Here is a 23,762-nt window from a genome sequence, read left to right on the forward strand (position 1 = left end):
CTGCAAGAAGAGGTAACGAAGTGGTTGAAGGCGCAGGCGGCCGAATTTTTCGACGAAGGAATTTCCAAGCTCGTACATCGCTACGATAAATGCCTTAATTTGTATGGTGACTATGTAGAAAAGTAGTATTTGAGTGTGGCTTTCATCTGTATATAATAAAATTTGTTTCCTATACTTTGTTTATTTTTTTATTCCAAAACGTAATCTACTTTCTGGATAGCCCTCGTAGTTTGCACCCATACCATTTGCAGAGAATCCAAGTCTTGCAAGAGACAGATTACTCTCTGCGAGTTCATTTCTGTCATTGGTTCTTGCAGCAATGTGCAGTGCATGCGGATTTCCCATAATATGTGCTATTCACAGATGAGGCAACTCTCTCACAGGACTGCATCTTCAATAGCCACAACATGCACGTGTGGGCAACTCATAATCCACACGGCACATGTCCACATGCATTCCAAACCCACTTCTCCGTGAATGTGTGGACGGGTATTGTTAACGACTACCTCATAGGCCATTCCTCAATGACGACTGCCAGTGTCAATCAGTGATGGAATTATAACCTCAGAAATATTGATGTAAATAATCATAGAATGTAGGGGGTGTGACTGTATGACAACTTGATTGAGAACTGTCTCTGATTTTTGTGACGATAGAGGTGATGCACGACATCATTTCTACTAAGTACAAGTGGCCAAATAAATTGCATGTAAAACATTTAGGTTGTAAACAATTAGAACTTTTATGGCCTTTAGACCCATAATTGTAGCAAACTATAGGTTGGGTAGGCTTCAGAAAGATTTTGCTTTCTGAGTTGATGAGAATTATTTTGTTTAAATTTCATATCACTAGAAAATTTAGTATGTTTGGAAGCAGACACAAGCTTTTCATAAATTTTTAACTTATCTTTGAATTCACTTATAGTTTTACAACCATATAATAAAATTTTGTTAGGGTTTTCTGGAATACCATTTATCACATAATCAAAAATAGAAGATATATCAATTTGATCTCTAAAACCAATTTCTCTCATAGCAATAAAATAATCGAATAAGGATTCGTTTGGCTTTAAACGCCTTTTAAACATCAGTTTATGCAAATCTGCATTTAAGCTTAGAGGAAAATTCTTCTAACAAATATCCTTTTAATGTAGTAAAAGTTTTGACACCATGTAAAGAATTTATATAAGTTTTAACAGAGCCGAATAAGCATTTTTTGGTAAATATAATCTTGTGAACATCATTTGTAATTCTATTCAGTTGAAATAATTAATTTAAGTCATTTAAAAAAGATTCAATTAAATTATCAGAAGAAAAATCAAAAGGTTTAATACAGTCGTATAAAGCACTGAAAGTTAGATTGAATTGCAGTTCATTTATGGATGACATGACAGGTGTATTATTTATGTGATGCTTATGGAAACAAATACATACCTGCCAACTTTTACGAATTTTTCGTAATTTTTATGAAAATGCATTTGTCTTTACGATTTTACGATCGTAATCCATTTTTTACGATTTTTTTCCTTTTTCAAGTGTTTTTAGTGATTTTTGTCGAAATTTTAGAATTTTTCGCCAATTCAGTGATTTTTGCCAATTGCATCGTGTTTTACCGCCAACTACCGATACTTCGAATCCAGTAACCTGCGGTTTCTCCCAACTCGCCGCTTAACCAGCCAATCCAATGTGCTGAACTTGTTTCTCCCACTCTTTTCTTTGTGGGCGCCAGATTATTTTTTTCACGTTCACTTCAGCAGCAAGGGAATTACTCAGCGAGCATGGATTGTCGCATTCTTTTTTTTGTTTGCATGTGCGACGAATTTTCTTAATACATCATTGTTACAAAATGAGTTAAAAAAAACCGTATTCTCAATATTTTTGGCCTGCCTACAAAACCGAATTTCCAACAATTAAAGAATCCTTCAAAGGAAATAACTATGCATTTTGCAACGTGTGCGTGTGTGACTTCATAATAAGTCATGGTGGAAGAAGCGACATTGTGAAGCATGTTAAGTCTAAAAAGCATGAAGTTAATGCTTTGGCTTCGACAGTGTCAAAGAAAGTGGATGAATTTTTTTTTTTCAAATTCGGCTACGAATTCGGATGCCGATGTCATTTTGGCAGAGTGTTTATTTACTGCATTCCTCATCGAACACAACGTGCCGCTAAGCGCTGCCGATCACACCGGTCAACTTTTCAGACGGATGTTTCCCGACTCCAAGATTGCTCAGAAACATGCTTGTGCTCGCACAAAAATATCTTCTATTGTGAACGAGCTTGCGATGCACAAAGTAAAACGATAGCTGCACTCCAGAATTCAGCATTTTCGGTGTCAATCGATGGCAGCAATGACAACGATTGGAAGTTTTACCCCATCGTTGTCACATATTTCTGTGATGTTTCTAATGAAATGAAAACTCATTTTTTGCGTCTACCATTGTTAAATGGAGACGCTACGAGGGAAAATATTGCCTCCTTGGTAATTAATGAGTTGAAACAACTTAACATCCCAATATCAAACTGCATTTCATTTGATGCAGATAATGCTCATGTCATGGTGGGTGATAAAAAGGGTGTAGCCTCTTTCCTCAAAAAAGAACAAAATGAATTAATTGTTATTGGATGCCCATGCCACTTAATTAATTTGGCAGCAGAAAAAGCTGCAGCTGCTTTACCATTAAATATTGACCAGCTTCTGATTGATGCGTTTTTCTATCTGGAAAAAAGTGTAAAAAGAAAGAAAACCTAAAGAATTTCCAAGAACTGTGCTCTGGTGAAACGAGAATAATTCTGAAACATGTATGCACGAGATGGTTATCCTTAGGTAGATCGCTAGGAAGGTTTATTAAACAGTGGGATGCATTGCTAAAATATTTCCACGAAGAGACCAAAACGAAACCACAGATCCCATCAAATTTGTCGGCATATAAGATTCTGAAAACCAACTTTGCTTCTAATCAAAATGCTTTAAAAGGGAAAAGCCAACACACAGAATCAAACCCTTTAAAAAGAAAGTGCTTAGAAGACTCCTCAAATGTCAACTTTGTTAAAGAAGTTGAAGGGAAGAAGAAACAGTCTTCTATTTGCCGGTAGGAAAGGATTTTCTATCTTCTTTCTTCGGATTTGAACAAAGCATATTGTAGTTTTGTGTTAAGTACCATTAAGATTTTTGAAAATGTAAATACCCTTCTACAATCAGCTTCGCCAAAATCTCCCCTGCTTATCCAAATTCTTAATGATCTTTTGAAAGAACTTTATACTAAGTTTGTAAAACCGTCCGTTGTGAAAAACAGTGTGTTGATTCGTGTTGCCTATAATAGTTTGGCAAATCAAAAGGATGACAATGATCTTATAATTGGAAATCAAACCAGGGAACTTGTAAATTCTTTGAAAGATCATGAGAAAAAAGAATTTTTTCAATGTGTTAGAAAGTACTTTTCCTCAGCCTGTGATTACATTGTAAGGAAGTTTCCTTTGCAAAATGAAGTTCTTTTAAATGCTGAAGTGGCAAATTTGAAACAAAATGAAAATTCATCTTTTGAAAAGATTTTTTTTTTTATTGATAAATTTCCATTTTTGTTAACAATTAAAGAAAATGAATGCTATAATGATGCTTTAGATGAACTACAGAACCAATTTTCTGCTGCACAGTTTGAAGACTTTGCCAGATCTGAAAAAGATAGACTTGATGTAATCATTGGTAACTTAAAAAGGATAAAAAGAGCTGGTGGAACACCAAAATATGATAGACTAGGAAGAGTTTTATGTGCTATTCTCGTAATTCCACACAGTAATGCTGAGTGCGAGAGAGTCTTCAGTGTTGTGAAGAAAAACAAAACTATGTTTCGTTCTTCAATTTCACCAAAAACTCTAGAAAACATTTTAATTGCTAAATGTTAAGAGGAAATTAATTGTTATGACAGGAAATTTTCCAAAGAATTTTCGGCTAAAGCCAAAAACTGCACTCTAAATTCATTGCAATAATTTTTTTGTGTAACATTCAGTTCTTGTTTTATGTTTCCTAATAAATTTTTTAGTTACTACTTAATTGAGATTTACTAATGTAAGTACAGTTTTCTTTTTTCTATTTGTATAAATTGTTATTTTTTTAATATCAAAGCATGATATTAATTCTTCGTGTTTTTCTGAATTTTGGAGAAATCATCTGAATTTTTATCTTTAGAGGTTGGCAGGTATGCAAATATCGGAGCTGGAAGTCTGCATATTTTGGCTTGGTGCCAAGTTCGAACAAGTAATTGACTGCATAGTAGTTTCAAAATCTGTTTTATTTTCGAAAATTAATTTTTGTTTTGGGTTTTCTAATTCACTATCGGAAACAGTAGTTTCTAATAGCAATTTGAAATTACTTAAAGCATTCAGAATTGTAGTATAACATTCATCAGCGGAAATGTCATATTCTACATTTAGAACATTAAAAATCAAAATTACATCTGCCAGAGTGAAAATATTTAATAAACGTTCCTTAACTTCAACAGTGGGAAAAGAATTATCTAATCCTGTGAATTCACGTCTGCGATTTGCACGATCACCTTCTTAACCAAACACAAATTTATGCAGTAGCTTAATTGCTTTCGTGGAAGCTGATTTTAAACATTTAGCTATATGTGGTATATAATTTAGAGTTGACATTGTCACAATTTAAGTATTTCAAAGAACACAAGTGATGAACAAATTAATATAGTAAAATGAAAATTCAGTTTCGATTTTGAAAACAAAAGTTCTGGTTTTAACACAATATGTTCTAATGGTAAAAATATAGTTTCATTTCATCAAAATTGAATTCAAAGATTCTTTAATTTCACTTCATCATAATTGAATTCAAAAGATTTTTTATTGGATTCTTTAAGAACAGCTACCTTCACTGAAGAACCGGTCAAAGCACCCATGTGAACTCATGTCTAGGGGATTTTCTAGGCTGGCGACACACATCTAGGTGACTAAAGAATTTATTTAGTTAATGGTGGAGATACATTAGTGACTATTTACAAATGGAAAAAAAAGAGTGATGATTGGAAGGTTACATCTTAGTCGGAAGCATGACCTCCTTATTTTCCATCATCCATCTTATCGGGATACCGTTAGTTGTGTTGAGTTGTCGCACTCCTGCTTCTCACATACATGAGTGTTGTAAATGAAGATTTTTTAATTCGAATTCTAATGTTGGCAGCTTTTGTAGTTGTTGATATTATTCTTTGAAGGAAATTTTATTTTAAAAGAAAATACATTCTTACACATTATTTTAAAGGAATACAATTGGGGAGTTCTTCATTTTGGAAAAATTGAATCATATTATTCTAAGTTTTTCAACCATTTTTTATGAAAATATACAAAATTTCATACCTTTAAATCATAAAATTTGTTCATGAGTATATGCACTCAGAATTTAATCTTTGATAGGTAACTATATGCTCTACCTTTTCAACGGATGCAAGAGTTATTATTAGCAAAAGGTTTCTATGAATTAATCTCTTGAAAGTTAAAAAAAAAAAAAAAAAAAAAAAAAAAAAACTGCTTTTTCCTTGAAATTTTGTTGTTCCAAAGAAATTTAAGTGGTAAAAGATCATTTATTTTATGTCCACTACTGAAGTATTTTTATGGCAAATGTAAGTAGATCAATTTAATGGATGACGATTTGTGTATTACAAATAGTGATATCAGTTTTGAATTTTATCCTGTGAAATAGTAACTAATAACTAAGCCAATAATAATTTAAATTTAATGTTAAAATTAAGCTATTTATGCAGTTTTAAATTTTTTAAAATTTTTTTTATAAAATTATTTTTAGAATTGTGTATTTGATGAGATTTTTAACAATCTATTCGTGTTTGTTTCACATTATTCATCAACAGTTTTTTAATTGTATTGCCAATTTCATAAAACTGTTAATAGCTTTTTTATTGCTTCCTTTCCAGTCAAGAGTTTTAATATGCAGTGCTTTTCTATATTTTATTAATGTTGGCAGGTTACCACTTTCTTCTGTATCACCTTCAGTGCCAATTTCCATAGTTCTTTTAATACATTCTAAAATGTCATGTCATTTTTTTACATATTTTCTTAATATTGTCTACTAGTAATGTAAACTTAATTATTTGCTTTGAAATGGTTGCATTTTTGCAAGATTCAATTATGTTTATTATTTTCTGAACATTGTTTCTCTGATTACATTTGAAAACTTTTCCTGATTTTAAGGTTGAATGATAGGAGTTGAATTCGCAGGAAAAGAAATTAATATTTTTGAGCAAGAGATGTATGTGCTGCACAGTTATCTAAATAGTAAAGTCCCCCCCCCAGTTTACTGTTCCATTAAAAAAAAAAAAAAAAAAAAAACAGTAAAAGTACTATTTTTGATCCGTGAGTTCTTGTTGGTGTGGCAAGTTTGAAGAAAATTCTTGATTCCTTTCAAACACTGGGATTTTCTGCTTTTGTCAATAAACAGTGCTGGCTTCTTAATTATTGGTTTCATATTGCATGTTAACAACATACTAACTTATTCCTTCAGTTTCTTAAACATTCTGTAAAACTCTGTAGTTTTATCTGTATTATAAATTTCAAGTGGCTTGTATTCATTTAGTAGTCCAAATAAAACATCGTATTCAGTAATCAGTCATATAATGATCTGCCTCTTCCTTCTCATCATGCGCCCACCAGCGGCCGAGTAGTAAAGTCGCTGAACACTGGTAATTCGGTCCGAGGTTCGAATCCCGTGAACAGGCTGGCTGCATGGGCATTTTCATGGTTTTCCCCATGTGTAACATGTATACGAGCCAGTTTCCCTTAGAAAGTCCTCCACGAAGGCATCCCTTCCCTTAGGCAAATAGCCCTCAAGGCTTTGCTGTAATTAAATAACCTAACCTTTTCACCATGCAGTTAAGATTTAAATTTTTCTCGTAGGCATTTTCAAAGTGTTAAAAGTTGAGCATGCAACAAATTTTAAAATAATGCTTTTTCCAGTGTTATCCAAAATTTTGCAACTCTCATTTCTAGCCAGCAGAAGGTTTACATATTGTCTCCTATTTCAATCTGCCATTTATGATTATAGACATGATAAATGCTTTTTGTGCTTTTTCTTCAGTTACAAACATTTCATTTACAAATTGCTAATGGGCAATAATACTGAGAAGTATTTAATGAACTTTTTTTGGAGTGGAAGGATGAAATCCTTTTGATTTACCTCAGAATAGATCACTCACGACATATGCATAGTCTATACTATTAAAATCTGTGTGCCTCTGTCTGTTTGTGTGTTTGTAACATCATCTCCTCGGGAACGGCTGGGTGTAGAGCTTAGCGGAAGGTACCGTTGGATTCAGAATGCCCGTGGCTCGCCATATTGACCATCGGCATCTTCGTGCGACTTTAATTAGCCGAGATATTAATTAAAAACTCCTTTTTCCCCTACGTTTCCCTACGTTTTGCACTTTCTTTCACGGGTTTCCCCTATTTTAGGGATTTGGCCGAGTGCCAAATTCGTTTTTCTCGAATATCTGCGGAACGGCTCCGAGTTGCGATTCGAAACGCATATCCCCGCATTCGAAAAAAATCAACGAATCCATCGATACCGGTCCCATCTTCGTACGACAATAATCGGCGGAGTTATTAATTAAAAACTGCGAAAACGTTATTTCATTTTTCGGAGTGGCAACCGTCTCGGAATTAGCTGAGATATAATTGCTTTTTCGAAAGCGCCGGGGGGATGACAATTGCTTCCGCTCGAGATTTGTGCTGGCGAAAGGTCACGTGTCAATTTCTTTTTTCTTAAATATCTATGGAACGGCGCTGAGTTGGAATTCGAGGCAGGTGTCTGCGGATTCCAAAAAATTCTACGAATCCAATGATACCATTCTCATCTTCGTAGGACGTTAATCAGCTGAGATATTAATTAAAAACTGTGAAAACGCTAATTTTCGGGCTCATTTTTCCGATTGCAACAGTTTCTTGAATCGCCGCAGATACAAATCAAGGTTATATTCTAAAGTTGAATAAAGCACGCGATTGCATGTTACCTAACTGTATTTTAAAAATATTTCGTTAATGTAGGCATTTTAAATAAACAGCTGCTTTTCCCAATTTTTTTTTAATTTCAGGTTAGGATGATTGTCACGTTAATTCTTTTATTGATATTCAATAAAAGTTATTATATTACATTAAATTTAAATGATGACGTTCTTGAAGTTGTACAACTTTAATCAGCTGGGATATTAATTAAAAAATCTGAAAAGGCTATTTTTTAAAAATATGTTGTTATTTTTTTAATAATAAATTTGATTTTTTGGAATAATATATTTTTTTATGTTATTAGATACGTGCACTTAATTTAGATATTATCTTTTAATGCAAATGATATTTTAAATAAGTTCGCACCAATAAAAATTAAATTCACACTTTTTTTTTTTTTTTTTTAGATTAAAGATTTTTCTTTGCTCCTTTGAGATGGTATACGGTAACTTTCGAATCCCAGTGAGCAGGCAGGCTACACTCATGTTTTTTGTGATTTTACGCATATCTGTTGTGTATGCAGTGTCTTCTGGATGCATAAATGAATAAAGCTGAACTCTGGTAGTTCGGTCCTAATTTCGAATCCCGGCGAACGGGCTGGGTCCATGGGTGTTTGCGTGATTTTACGCATGTGCCTCGTGTACGCAGCATCTTCTGGATGCATAAGTGAATAAAGCGGCCGAAATTCGCTCAAAACCTCTGATTACTGGTAGTTCGGTCCAACTTTCGAATCCAAGCGACCGTGTTGGCTCAATGTGTGTTTTCGGGATTTTTCGCATGTGTAACGTGTATGCGGTATCTTCTGCATGCATACTTGAATAAAGCGGGAGCAGCCCGCGCAAAACTACAGAACACTGGTAGTTCGGTCCAACTTTCGAATTCCGGGGTACTGTACATAAAATTTGGTCGCATACGTGAATACAGCGCGCGGATACCGGGTAAAACCGCTGAACACTGGTAGTTCGGTCAAACATTCGAATCTCTGCGAGCGGGCTGGCTGCATGGGTGTTTTCCTGATTTTCCGCATGTGTATAGTGTATAAAGTGATTTCTGGATGCATATGTGATAAAAGTGGGCGCAGCCTGCTCAAAACCTCTTAACGCTGGTAGTTTGATCCAACTTTCGGTGTCGGCGAACGAGCTGGCTCCCCGGGTGTTTTCTTGCTTTAACTCATGTGTATCGTTTATGCAGTATCCTCTCCATGCTTATGTGTATAAAGCGGGCGCAGCCCGCTCCACAAAATCGCTGAACACTGGTATTTCGGTCCTACTTTCGAATTCCGGGGTACTGTATATAAAATTTGGATGCATACGTGAATACAGCGCGCGGATACCGGGTAAAACCGCTGAACACTGGTAGTTCGCTCAAACTTTCGAATCTCGGCGAGCGGGCTGGCTGGATGGGTGTTTTCGTGATTGTTCGCATGTGTATCGTTTATAAAGTATCTCATGGATGCATACGTGAATAAAGCGGGCACAGAATACTGGTAATGCGGTTCTGGTAATGCGGTAATTTCGAATCCCGACGAACTGGCTGGCTCCATGGGTGTTTTCGTGATTTTACGCATGTGTATAGTGTATGGAGTATCTTCTGGGTGTATATGTGAATAAAGCGGGCAGAGCCCGCGCAAAGCCACATAACACTGGTAATTCGGTCCAACTTTCGAATACCGGCGAACAGGCAGGCTCCATGTTTGTTTTCGTGATTTTACGCATGTGTATCGTTTATGCACCATCTTCAGCATGCATACGTGAATAAAGCGGGCACAGCACGCGCAAAATCGCTGAAAAATTGTATTTCGGTCCAACTTTCGAATCGGCAGCGGGCTGGCTGGAGGGGTGTTTTCGTGATTTTACGCATGTGTACGGTGTACGCAGTATCTTTTGCATGCACACGTGAACACTGTTTTGGGCGGGCTCCCGCCCAAAAGCGCTGAACACTGGTATTTCGGTCCAAATTTCGAATACCCGCGAAAGGGCTGGAAGCATGGGTGTTTTCGTGATTTTCCGCATATGTATAGTGTATGCGGTAACTTCTGGATGCATAGGTGAAAAAAGCGGGGGAAGCCCGCGGAATGCCGCTAAAAAATGGTAGTTCGGTTCAACTTTTCAATACCGGCCAAATTTAACATAGGATATCTTTTAAAAACGAACAATGATAAGCGGGCTTCAGCCCGCTCAGCTGGCGGGCTTGCCCGCTAGTTATCTATTAAAGGCTGAAAGTGAGCTTCTTTGTGCAAGTTGTAATGAAGTTTTATCCATGCATCACATTTTAGTGTGTTACCTATTGTTTGATACTCATCTGAAGTGCCTTGGTGACCATCAAGTGAATCTTGACAACTTCATTGGGAAAAGTTAAATTTAAATTAATTTAGGTTTTGAATGTAATTTAATTTAGGTTTAAATTAAATTAGGTTTTGAAAAGAAAATGGATTATGTCATTTATTCAGATTTTATTTTATTGCCTTAGTAATGTTAACTCACTTCATGTATAGAAATTTTATCTGGTTTTATACTTGAATTCATCTGAAAGCTTTCGATTCACTCTTCTCCATCCCATGGTTTGCTCATCAATGCATTTTATTTTTTGTATCATTATTTTGACATAGTACCTACTACTATTTTGACTATTTTGACATACTACCTGTACTATTTTGACATACTACCTGTGTGTTTAGTGATTTATGGCTTTTTAAGGCTATGGTGCCATTAATTTCAGTCCTGGGAATATTCCACTATTCTTTGAATAACTTCTGACAACTAACTTGCAGAGACTAATTTAATAGATTTAAACATTATTATAAATATTGCAGAATTAAAGAGGATGCACTACTTTACATCCATGTTTGTTTTGTCATTATTTTAGCGATAATTTTAGTGTTAAAATATTTATACTGAAGTGAAAGTTTGATTAAAGAATAACTAGTAAATCAGATTGAAAGAATTGACAAATGACATGAAAAACTCAAGTTTTCAAACAAAAAATATTTTGATATATCAATAAACTCAGGAAAGATAACAAATGAAGATATTTATTTCAACAGCAGCTTTAAGTGTTAGAAACTTACTAATATCCTCCAGCTCTGAGAAAACTGAATTTTATCGGTTTTTCAGGTATGAAAGAACAACTATTTGTTAAGATATACAGTGTATTGTTTCACTTTCAGAAAGTGTCTCCTAACATTTTGAAGTATCCGCAAATGAATATTGTTTATAAAAGCTGCAAGAGAAAAAAACAAGCATTGTTTTTGTTTACTATTGCTGTGATTCCTAGTTGCGGTTGCTGTGGGTTACTATGTATAAAAAGGGGGTGATTACTTCAGATTTTGGTATTCACCAAGGGTTACTTCAATTTGCATGCCAAAATACTTTAGCTTTGGAAGTTTTTGTAATAAATATCCTTGTTATTAAAATTAATTTAAATAAAAAAGTGTGCTGCATCAAAACAAATAAAAATTTACTTTTGAAAACTCTGTATCATTTCATTTTGTGCAATGGTCTTTAGAAAATACTATTCATGGGTAAAACATCATGTAAAATAAAGTATTATTTAAAAATAAATTATCTTATTATGGGTATTTTGTTTCAAACATTGTTAGTTACTACTAAGCTGCTAGAGGTTTCAACAAATCAGATTTCTATATAAGATACAATAAAACCTCCATAAGATGATGACTCGCTGCTCCAGACAATTTTGGTCTTTGAGAGTAGTCACTTAAAAGACGCGATATTTATTGCTGATATTTATTTATGCCCTAAGACATATGTCATTTTCAGTGATGGTTAATATTTTTTTTAAAAAGCACAAAGTGTGTATTTTAAAGAGTGTTCCTGAGAGGCATAAAGTTGGATATTGTAATTGCATTGCTTGTAAATTTTATAATTTTGTATGTTTGATGAAATTAGCAAGGCAAGATCATTTGCTTCCTTTGTAGTGCAACTTATCAGAAGTTTTGAGTTGATATATTTATTATGTGTGCACTTTATACACCATGTTTCAAAAAGAATATATGTATTACAAAGTGTTATTTTGTCTAAACTATCGATCACTGCGCCTCAGCTTGGCTATTGGTGAAATATATTAATAGCCGCTAGATGTCAATTGTCTCTTCTGTTTTACGTGGTAACCGTCACACGTTTAAAATGGCTACTCCGAAGCAGAAATGTCAATTGTCTCTTCTGTTTTACGTGGTAACCGTCACATGTTTAAAATGGCTACTCCGAAGCAGAAATCATTTTGTGTTCTCGAGTTTGACACCTTGTGTCTTCTTTCTGTGGGGTTTCATTAAAGACATCGTTTATGTACCACCACTCCCACAGAACCTGGAAGAGGTGAATCCGTACTGTCATAACATTAGTGATGACGGACACGCTTGCCTGAGTATGGGAGGAATTTGAGTATCACTGTGATATTTTTCGTGTTGCTGATGGAGGACATATTGAACATCTGTAATCTGAACTTGAGAGGTACATATGTGTGTAAAGTTTCATATTCGTATGTCATACAGTTTAATAAATATATGCATTCGAAATACATATATTCTTTTTGAAACTATATCAACATTAATAATTTTGTTGTACAATTTACTTTAATGCATCATTATAAATTTTTTTATTTAACTGAAAAGTGTCCCACCCACTTTTTTTGTTGACTGTACTGTTTTTACTTTTTGCTTAAAATTAATGTTGCATCTTTCTTTTTTTTCTTTTTTTTTTTCAGTGAAATTGGCAATGTGGGAGGTAGCACTTGAAAAATATATTGATAGTATGGAGTGGGTAACTGAGGTAATAATAAAAGGTTTATATAACATTGTGAATTCTGTTATATTTTAAGAGAAAATCTGTGGTTTTTTAATAAATATCACCAGAGACATAGCTAGGGTAAGTGAAGCTTTCGTGCCCCCTTTTGTTTGCCAAAATGCAATAGGAAAGGAAAAGAAATTTTTTTAAAATAATTATATTTTAAGAAAAAATTTCTTAAAAATATTCACATATAATACAGCAAAAACTTGAACCTTACATTTGATATAATGTAATAGCCTGAAAATGAAGTTAATATAAAATTTTAAAAAAAATAGTTTGTTGTATATTGCTTTTAATTATTAATTTCAAAAAGAAATTTTCCTAGCCTCTGCTGCTGCAAATTTATTGATTAGTTCATCAAAATATATACTGTGGTTAACCTCCCATTCCACAGTGAGCAAAACCAAGACTGACAACCTTTCTTGTGTCATGAATAATCTCAAGTAGGCCAAGGTAAGTTTTAATTTACTGAAAGATCTTTCACAATTGGCAAGGGAGGTTCCATCTGTCAGTAAAAGCTGAAGACCTACTCTCAGATTTGGGAATACATCTTTCTCATATTATGCAATAAGGCGAAGGATGTCCTCTGGCATTGATAGCTTAACATCAGATCTTGTCTTGAGTAGCATTCAACAGTCCATTAATTCAGTATACAACTCTAAGCCATCCAGGTCTGTATCACAGAAGTTTTCCATGATAATGCAACTCTGTTTCAAGCTATGTTCATAGCCTGTATAGTCAATGAAAATAGCATAGTTCATTTATATCTAAAACAAAAGCCACTTTGTTCAATCTGTCTCCCATTTCTGTGTAAATTTTGACCATCATACTTTTCAGCAATCTTAGCATTTCATTTTCTGCTGTAGGCCCTACGTCCTTTGCAATTTCTCCAGACATTTTCTTCTTCTTTCTGAATCATCTTTCAACTTTGACCTCATAAGTATAATACAGTTCCTTCTTCAGGAGATTTCATGCATATAGTATTGCAGTTTTTTATACAAAATACTCTTGTAAAGCCTGAACATCACGAGCAGCATTGTGGAAATTGATAGTGTGCTTCTGAAGTCTTTTCTGAACACAGTCGATCTTAGCAAGTACAGTATTCCAGAATTGAAGAAGGAAAAAAACTCAAGAGGTTAAGATCCAGTGCAGCAACTGAATTGCATTACTTCTTCTATGTGCATTTTCATTATGATACACTGCAATAGTTTCAAATAGTTCTACAAACTTTTCAAACTGATCATGTACGAGTTTAACAGCTTCTACTCTGACACTCCAACAAAATTCTGATTCTAACTTCACTCTTACATCTAGAGCAGAGTTCAGTCTTTTCCATCAAAGAGTTGACCTTGAAAAACAAACATAGATAGCTTGTACAGTACTAGAAAACATTGCAGCTGCTACCTCATGACTAGCAGCATGAAGCCAAACTAAATTACGTGTATGCTTATCACAGTTAACAAATGTAGCTTTTGAGTTAACTACTGTAACTCTTTGTTGCACTTCTGTTTGTAGTCGGACGTTACAGGTACATTGTTATAGCACTATGATCGATAGTCTTTGAAAGCTAATTTGTCCTTCTCTAGTTATTTGCAATATTACACCCGTAATATCTGCTGCATCTTTTTTATGGGTTTAGATGAATCCTTTATAACTGCAGTTCTTTTCCTTCCAAGTTAATATCTATATGTGTAATAGTATGTCCAACATTTGCTCGTGGTATGCAGAGTGGAATCAAACATTATACCATAGTATTTGGCACTTTGGATATCATATGCAAGTTTTCCTCTATTGTAATAGCCAGAAGCAGGATAAATTCATTTTGTATTTTTGGTGAGATATGGTAGTTGATCCTGGATTTTCTTGCACATACGAAAGATGGCCCTTCATAGTTGGATTGAATTCTGCAATAAACATCAGAAGTTCTGTTATATTTCTAGCATTTCTTTGACTCTCAACAGTATTCTTGTTAAAAATCTGACTCAATCTTCCTGGATTAGGCGCACTAACGGCCAAGCAGTGAAAGCCACTGAACACTGGTAGTTTGATCCCGGCAAATGGGCTAGCTGCATAGGCCACGTGGATACGAGCCAGTATTTCTTTAAAAAAATCTCCATGGGGCCTCCCTCCTTATCCATGTCATGCCTATAGGTGGAGCAGGTATAATAAGTTTTAAAAAAAACTCACTGGATTTGAAGTGAAGTAACACTGAACTAAAGAGACATTTTGTTATCTTTGATTTTCAACTGTGACTTAGTAACGATAAATATGATCATTTTTAAGTGTATAATTCCTTTGGCTATAAATTAAATATTATTTAATCATTAATAGATTTCTTAGTTATTTATTCAACAGCTGTTAAGCATCAGTTAGATGTGCGAGAGCTCCATAGAATAGTTCGATCCTACAACTTTCTCTGTAGTCTCTTAGGACTAAATTTTGTTTGGCTAAATACTGTATGCAGTGCAACAGCCTCTTAAGTACTTCTAAAGATTTTTCCTTCTCTGTAGCAATTTGATTTTGAAGCTGTGCATGTATTAAACTCTCTTATCAGCTTCCTTTCTATTTCTTTCCAAGTTGTGCAAGAATTCCTGTGCCTTTAGGAATTATCACGTATAATACCTTTTCTGGTTTCTTCCAACTGTTTAAACCACTTTCAGTCTGGGGCAAAATCACAGATTATGGTTTAAAAATATGAAATTCCTGCTGCCTGGTCAAAGTTCAAATATCCGAAGTCACAATGGTGAATCACGCAAGCTGTCATTTCAGTACATATTGGCTTGTCTTGTTGAACTACATCATCTTCAGAATTTGATTTATATTGGCATTCCATTTTATTTAAATACATTTTGTTGTTTGCATCTCTACTAAGCCTACTGGCTCAAATATTTTAATAGAATGATTTGTTGTGTATATCGTTACATCTTCTACTGATTTTGATGTCAATGATTCAGAATCTTTATTGCTTTTTCAGGATTACTGTCAAAATTTTGTTTGACTTCTCACATTCTTCATTCTGAGCCTTCGTCTGCTTCCTGCCTTCTGCTCCACTTAATTTTTTTCTGCTGTGCTCGTTTAATTTTTATTGAATACCTTTAGAAAAATGGAATATATAGTTTCGATTTTTATATTTTTATTGACTAATTCATAAAACTCATAAGTTTTTAATGGCTGAAAACTTATGTAAGCTATTTTTGTCTGAGAGTTATGTAAAAGTGATAGATACGATATGGATTTTTCTAGAAATGACACTGCCCAGAAAAGTTGATTAGAAAAGGAAAATACCTAAACTAAACTGAAGTTTTAAGGGCTATCACAAATTTAAGTTAGAATTTCAATTTACATATTTTTTTTATCTTGCACATCCCCCCTCCAATCAAATACAGAAAAACATTTTCAAAGGAAAAGCATTATAGCATTAACCCACGAGCGCGCGCACTGGGTCCAAAGGACCCGCGCGATTAAGCAAACCTTTCTCAAAGCGCACATATTTCACCTAAGTTGTTGAGGTCCAATGTAGTTGTGTTTTAGGTCAACCTCTTTATGTTTACGAAGTTTTTCCCGTTGGGACTTTATTTGGAGTCCCGATTTTGATGCGATCAGGTCTTTTAGACCCAGTGCGCCTATTCGTGTTACTATTTCATAGTTGATTTGTGATAGTATAGAAAGTGGCAAAAATGTCACGTTATTTATTATACAACGAAGAAATGTTGCAAAAGTTATCAAACGTATCAACTGGCGAAGAATGTATTGAAGAAAATGAGGATAGAAGTGATCATGAGCTTTAATTCACATGATTTTGATTTAGACATTGATATAGATTTTGAAAACAAGTGTGAGAAAGACATAAATTTTTTGGAGGGAAAAAAATTATCGGAAGAAAAAAAAAGTAAATAAGAAATGCATTGTTTGTCCAGCAAAAAAAAAAAAAAGAAACGCATTATGCCAAATGTGAAAAATATTTGTGTTTGGAACACACGAAAACACTTTCTTCAATTTTCTCTGGGCTAATAAATAATTAGATATTCTATTCCTTTAAGAAATTTTGTTTCATAAAAGCATTTGGAGAAATTAAAAATTTTAACTTGCATATTTTTTTTAAATTTTATCATAAAATTTATTATTGACATAAATGTCAAATATTTTTTCTGAATATTCACAGCATTTTCTTCATTAAACAAGAACTGGGTCTTTTGGACCCAGTGTGTGCGCTCGTGTAACTCATATGAGTGCGTACACTCGTGGGTTAAGAAAGGAAGAGAAATATAATTTTGGAAAATATAAATCATAGGGCCAGAGAAAACACCTGCAGCAAATTATTTGCTACAGATTATTATTGCTTATGGAATATGCCACAGTGCTAATCTATTCATTTCAACAGAAGAATGTTTCTTACTATACAAGCATATGTCAGCAGGAATTTCAGGCATTGTATGAGCTTTTAGAAAATTACTTGCAGTTGTCATAGATTCGAAGTGGTAAATTGTCTTTTGATGAAGATTTGCTTTTACTTTCATCTTTGTCCAATTTTTGAAAGGCTGGTAAACAAGATTTCCTTTCCCATCTCGATTTCGACAAAAAAGTGTGCATGATAAACAGTATGCACTGCCCATACTTTGATTGTAAACCATCCAAGAGTATATATGAAGTCATTCATGTTGGAAACTCCTTTTTTTTTCAGTCAGGCATTTCTATTTTTAGAAATACATAAGAATATGGTGGCTGAAATTATTTGTGAGGAGTGCAAATTTGGTGTCTTCGCTAGTAAATTGTAGTTTGTTTCAAAGAAACATAGTACTGACGTCTGAAGCATGTGTAGGGACCAATAGAAAAGATAACATCTGTTGGGAATTTTAATGTTGTGACAAAGATGTAGAGAGATTATGAAGGTAGCTATTTATATTTCTGCCCTTGGCAACAGTAAATGTTGCTAGGCGACTACAGACAATTCCAATTGAAAGTTTGATATTTTTAACCATAACTTTGTCAGAGTATTTTGCCATTTTAGCAGGATTACAATAAATTGGAAAGTTCATCTTGGACAAAAAATGAAACTCGTGAACATTTTCCTGCGACTATTTTTCATAAATTTCAACGTGGATTATGAAGACAAAAGTACTTCGATAAAACTTAATTTTTATATGACGATGAAGCACCATCCTACAGCACTGTAAAAAACTGGTACAGTACGGAGAAAGGACAGTACAGAGTCCGATATCTGGACTCGTTGGAACTTCAACAATTCCGGATATTAGATCATCAGTTTAAATCTAGTAAGATGACATGTAGAAATAATATAGAAACATGTAGAAATGTGTGCCATATAGAAATTAAAAATATGAGATTGTGGTTTGTGAAATAATGAAGTATTTATAATCTAAAGGGTATCAAAATTTACACAAAAAAAAAAAAAAAAAAAAAAAGCTTAATATTTATTTGTTTACCTTATTAAACATTTCTTTCAATGTAAGTTGTTTAAGTTACTTCTTTTTTTGTTCTAATACTTTCTCTTTAATTCTGTAGACAGACATAATGTCTTGTTTAGTTACATTATTGAAGTCCTGTAACTGCTGTGTTGAGAATTCTAACTAACTTGTCAATCGAAATTTTTTCATTTTCAGTACCTTCTCTGTGCTTTTCTTAAGTGTTGGTAGCGGTATTTTCTGGATCTAGAACCATACTACAGGTTTCACCATTCATTAATTGATTGATAATTGAGAAGCAATGTCATCACAATGAAAAACTTATCATCTTCATTTATTACCGCTTTTCCATATTTCTTTACAAAATCCATCAATTGGAAAATTTCACCTTTGTTTTGTGATATCCAAAAACCTTTAAAATTTGCGTCTATCATCGTAAAATGTAGCTAGATATCTTACTGCCTGATGTGTGGTCTCTCTGTGGGTTTTAAATTTTGTGACCCGGTGCAGCCATACGAGGCCGGGCGCTGGTTCTGAGTTTTGTGAATAACAAATCAGTTATTCTTAATTCAAATAGCCCTAAATGTAATCTTTGGGTCTATGTGTATCATCAACAAAATCTATTTTTAGCATATGGAAACATTTTTGTTAAATTTTTCCTCGTCAACATTTTAATTTAACATCACGTATGTTATGTTACGCAAGGCATTACGTTTCAAATAATGGCTAGCTCAGGAGAGATTCATAAGTCATCTATCCGATGAGAATCTTTTAAACTTAAGGAAAAAGCTTTATTTACACATTTGTACAAGTTAAACGAATAAGAAATATCTATCTAGCTAAATCGTGCAAACATCATCCTTAGCTATCTACACCACAACTACTCTTTTTTCTTTGGCGTCCATGATGTCAGTCTCTATCTGGCCTTCGATTCGTTGACGTAGTGATGCCATTTCCAACATCCTGCCTCCTTTGAGTTGCTGGATAGCTACTCAAAACATTCAAACCTGTCATGTTCAATCTTGGTGGCATCTTAACATTTCTACCAAATCGTGCCTTTGTAGTCTTAGAACTGTCACATACAGCAGAAACATCAGTGGGTTCCGGAGATCGGGAAAGGAAGGGAAAAAAAGCAGAAAAAGTGAAAAAACAAATCAATGTCCAGGTGTTAACTTTATGCACCACCAGTTCATCTGATCAGCAGAGGTTGACTGGATTCCTTCATGGCGTATCTTTCATACTTCGTAACAATCAGAGGGATGAACTTTTGTAGTCTCATAAGGACCAAAGAATTTGGGATGAAGTTTCAGTCGCAGTCCAAGTTTGATTGGCATTTGGTCTCCAATTTTGTATTTGCAGGCTCTTTTCTGGCGTTTCTTTGGGCATGAAGCGCCTAAAGAATATGAAACAGTAATTTTTCTTCCAGATACTTCAGCATTCTGTGTTGTCTCGAAAGCTTCAACTGCATCTTTTTCCTGTATGTAACTGATGGTAGCTTTTGGATGTACAGGTGATAAATTCAAAGTTATCTGAGATGCTTTTGGAAAAAGTTTGACAATTTGAGAAATTGTAGTGTCAGCTGGAATGTCAGAGATAAGTATTTTCCTTGAATTATGTTTCTGCTCTTTGGGTTTCTGCACTTTTATAGCAGGTGTTTTCTCATTTGCCTGATCAGCACATCCTTGTTCAAATTGATTCAGTTGATTTTGCACAGTTTCTTCATTATTCTTCACGATTGAATCATCATTAGCTTCAACATCATCTTCATGAGGTAAAAAATGCCCAGTGTCAATACTATCAGTTACCCTTTCAATTATATTCAATTTTTCCCATTCTCGGAAAATCGTAATATATTCTTCTAAAAAAGGCTTTATCTTGTGCTCGCTGGCACATCCTTTTATGCCGCTTCCAAGTTAAATCTTTATTTGTCGGCAAATCGGCCATATCAAATTTAAAAGGTAAACAAAATCTACCATCCGAAAGAATTTTCACGTTATTTTTAAACTCTTCCAAAACTCTAGAATGTTCTAAATTCTTTTTATTATTTTCTATGGGATCTGAAATACCTATGGATTCTAAGGACCATAAATCTTTTATCGAATAATTACTAACATACAACGAAATTACATTCAAAACAGTATCATCGTTGCTATTTCCAAATGACTCATACTTCTCAGTTAACACATGTCTCAAACATGTCTCAATCAAAAATAATCCTGACTCCAACTGAACAGATTTATTAGTAAATGAAGGGCTGGCAATATTCGTTCCCAAAAGCAGACCGATCTTGCTATCTGAGGATTCCAAATCGAACAAACTGATGCCTCTATCTTTCAGTTCATTAAGAATTTTACTAGCATTCACTTTTGCAGAGTTGCCAACTCTCCCGATTTAGGCGGGAGACTCCCGACTTTCGACCGCTCTCCCGCCAACCCGATTTACAATATATTTCTCCCGACTTTTTCTTATTCTTAATATTTCTCACGATTTTTATGGAACTTGGCTTAATACTTCGTTATATGAACAAAAAAAAAAAAAGTGATTTTGGACGTCTGAAAGCAACTGAATTTTCTCTAGATTATATCTAAAAAGAAACCTTGCGAATCAGATGAGAATTTCTGCTTTGTGATTGACAGCATACGTATCCAGAAACGTCGTTCTCCAGTTGTCCAATGGGCATCGAGCTCCACGGCGTGTCATTTGGCATATATTAGCCAATGAGCACAAAGCAAGCTCAAGACCGTTGGCCGTTCTTTGGATGTTCTTTCGCTATTTCGTTCATCTTGTTTTGAGTTGTGTGAGTACACGTGCCTTTAGGAAATAGTTTTAGAAATTATCGTCTTTTGATATGTCTGCGAGAAAGGTGAAATACTCGTGCACGTTTCAAAAATCGTTCACAGTTGACTTTCCTTCCATTATTTCTTCAAGGAAATGTAATAAATTTGCGATGTGTACCATCTGTCATTGCAATTTTTCGATTTTGCTTGGTGGAAGAGCAGATGTTCTCAAACATGTGCGTACACAAAAACACAAGGACAACATGAGTTGTTAATTAGTCAACGAAAAATTAAATTTTTCTTCGGAAACAAAAGACCAAAAAGTGATTAATGCAGAATGTCTGTTCTCTGCCTTTTTACTGGAGCACAACCTGCCACTGAATGCATCGGATCACGCTGCAGTTTTATTTAGAAAAATGTTTCCGATAGTGAAATCTATAAGAAATTCTCAAGAATCAAAACAGGTGCAATTGTTAAAGAACTGGATTTTAAAAATAAATCTTCAGTTATTGATTGCATTAAAACAGCTCCGTTCTGCCTCTCTACAGATGGAAGCAATAATGCCAATTCAAAACTGTATCCATCCAATTGTTGTTTCTTTTTTTAATCCAGAGTCTTCAGAAATTGAGTGCAGTTTACTTTCTGTCCCCACTTTAGGACATTCGACAGGCTTTAATATAGCACAGCTAATTATTAAAACTTTAAAATAAAATGCAGTCCCTCTGGATAATTGCTTAGCGCTTGGTGCCGATAATGCACCAGTAATGGTAGGCTTGAAGACTGGTGTTGCAGGCATCTTAAGAAAGGCAAATTCAGATTTGAAGATTATGAGGTGCACCTGTCACCTCTTAAATTTAGCAGCTGAAAAAGGGGCAGCTTCTTTACCATTAAATGTGGATGAACACATTGTTGATATTTATTATTATCTTGAAAGGAGTTCTAAAAGAAAGGAAAATTTGAAACAGTTCCAACAGCTGCATAATACTGAAATGAGAAAAATTTTGAAACGTGTATGCAAGCTGGTTGTCTTTAAAGAAATGCTTATCTAGAATCCTCGATCAATGGAACCCACTCCTTGCATTTTTTAAAGAAGAAGTAAATGCTTCGAGAGTTAAGATAAAAGGCTCTATTGAAAGTTATAAAGTACCTAAAGTAAATGGAGATGTAGTTACTACTTCCATTGTTAAAAATGGGTTTGAGAAAAATAAAGTAATTTCTGCATCATTCAGCAATTCAACTGGCAGTTCTCAAAATAATACTTCAAAATATAAACGTAAAGCTGATACAAATTTCTCTCAAAATAAAAAAAAATTGCTCAACACACGAAACATTTTCCGATTACTATAAGTTTATCTTGTGAAGAACGAATATTTATGTTTTTTTCTTCGGACCTTAACAAAGCTTTTTGCTTTTTTTTACAATTCATTTTGCCATCATTCAATGTTCTGAACAGAATTCCATTAATTCATGTTTTGCAATCAATGATTTATGATCTGTTTAAAGACATTTTATCAAAGTTTGTAAAACCAGTCTGTGTTTTGTCTTGTAATTCTATATATGATGTGATTTATGGTGAAACAGAAAATCAGAAGGAAGATGAAGATTTGGTAATAGGAACTGCAACTACAAAAGTAGTGGAAGAACTTTCAGAAGAAGACAAAAATAAGTTTTATCTTCATGTTAGAAGTTACTTCTGTCGAGTATGTGATTACACACTACATAAATTTCCAGTCAACGATGAAGTGATCTTGCATTCTAAAGTTGCTGATGTTTCTGCTCTAGCAAATGCATCTTTTTCTGATATAAGGTACTTTTTGAACAGATTTCCTGTGTTACTTCGTTTAGTCATGAAAGATGATGATATTGATGTTGCTACTGATATACTGCAGTCGCAATTTTGCAGTTTACAATTAGAAAACTTGGATGAAGTTATAAAATCAGCTAGGATTGACACCCAGTGGAGGTTAATTGGAAAATTGAAAGGTGATGTTGGAATTTTAAAATATAGTGAACTCTCTAGAATTATGTTGGCCATCTTGACAGTTCCCCATAGTAATGCGGAGTGTGAGAGGATTTTCAGTGTTGTTGCGAAAACGAGGACTAAATTTAGATCTAATATTAGTGATGACACATTAGAAAAACTTTTATTAGCGAAAGCAGGCCTACGTGGCAATTGCTATGAACAAAATTATGAAGTTTCTTTCTTAATGAGAGCAAAATCTGCCACTGTCCATAACATTTGTATGAAAACTGATTAAAGTGCCTTTTTTTTTTTTTTTTTTTTTTTTTTTTTTTTTTTTTTTAAACGATGAAAGTAATAAAAATGTTTTTTATGTCTAAGGTATTTTTGTTTTGCTTGCATTTAAGACTTAGTAACTATTTAAAGTTAATTCATTGTTAAAAACTATATTTTTATCATTTAAAAAGTCTTTTTAACATTGTGAAAAATCTTCTGATTTCTTAAAAAAATCTCCTGATTTTTGAGTGTCGTAGGTTGGCAAGTATGCTTTTGGCACTGTGCCGCAAATTTTGCTGTATGATAGTACTTCAATTTGAAAGGAGGAAGTTTCATCTAGTGCCGAAATGCACAAATTATAAACATCATGAATTTACGCTTATGTTTCTCTTTCCCCAAATAATGAATGCTTCAATTTAATTTGCCTTAATGGTTTTAAATTTAAATTCTCTACTAATTTTTTACTGACATAGCTGAGAAGCTCTTTTCAGTAATGTGCATACTTTAAG

The 23,762-nt window shown here is 34.0% G+C and overlaps 1 protein-coding gene across 2 annotated transcripts in view; it reads left to right on the forward strand.

Annotated features, from left to right (window-relative positions):
* Positions 1 to 23,762, forward strand: part of LOC118200316 (required for meiotic nuclear division protein 1 homolog) — a 58,279-nt gene that overhangs the window by 18,797 nt on the left and 15,720 nt on the right. For both annotated transcript variants that reach the window (XM_035372271.2, XM_035372273.2), the window contains one exon: positions 12,735 to 12,799. In XM_035372271.2, coding sequence (XP_035228162.1) covers positions 12,735 to 12,799 — 65 coding nt within the window. The remainder of the gene's footprint in view (positions 1 to 12,734; positions 12,800 to 23,762) is intronic.

This window comes from Stegodyphus dumicola, chromosome 1, assembly GCF_044657685.1.
Source record: "Stegodyphus dumicola isolate Sdum_Otavi_A_Nest chromosome 1, ASM4465768v1".
Classification (NCBI taxonomy): Eukaryota; Metazoa; Arthropoda; class Arachnida; order Araneae; family Eresidae; genus Stegodyphus; species Stegodyphus dumicola.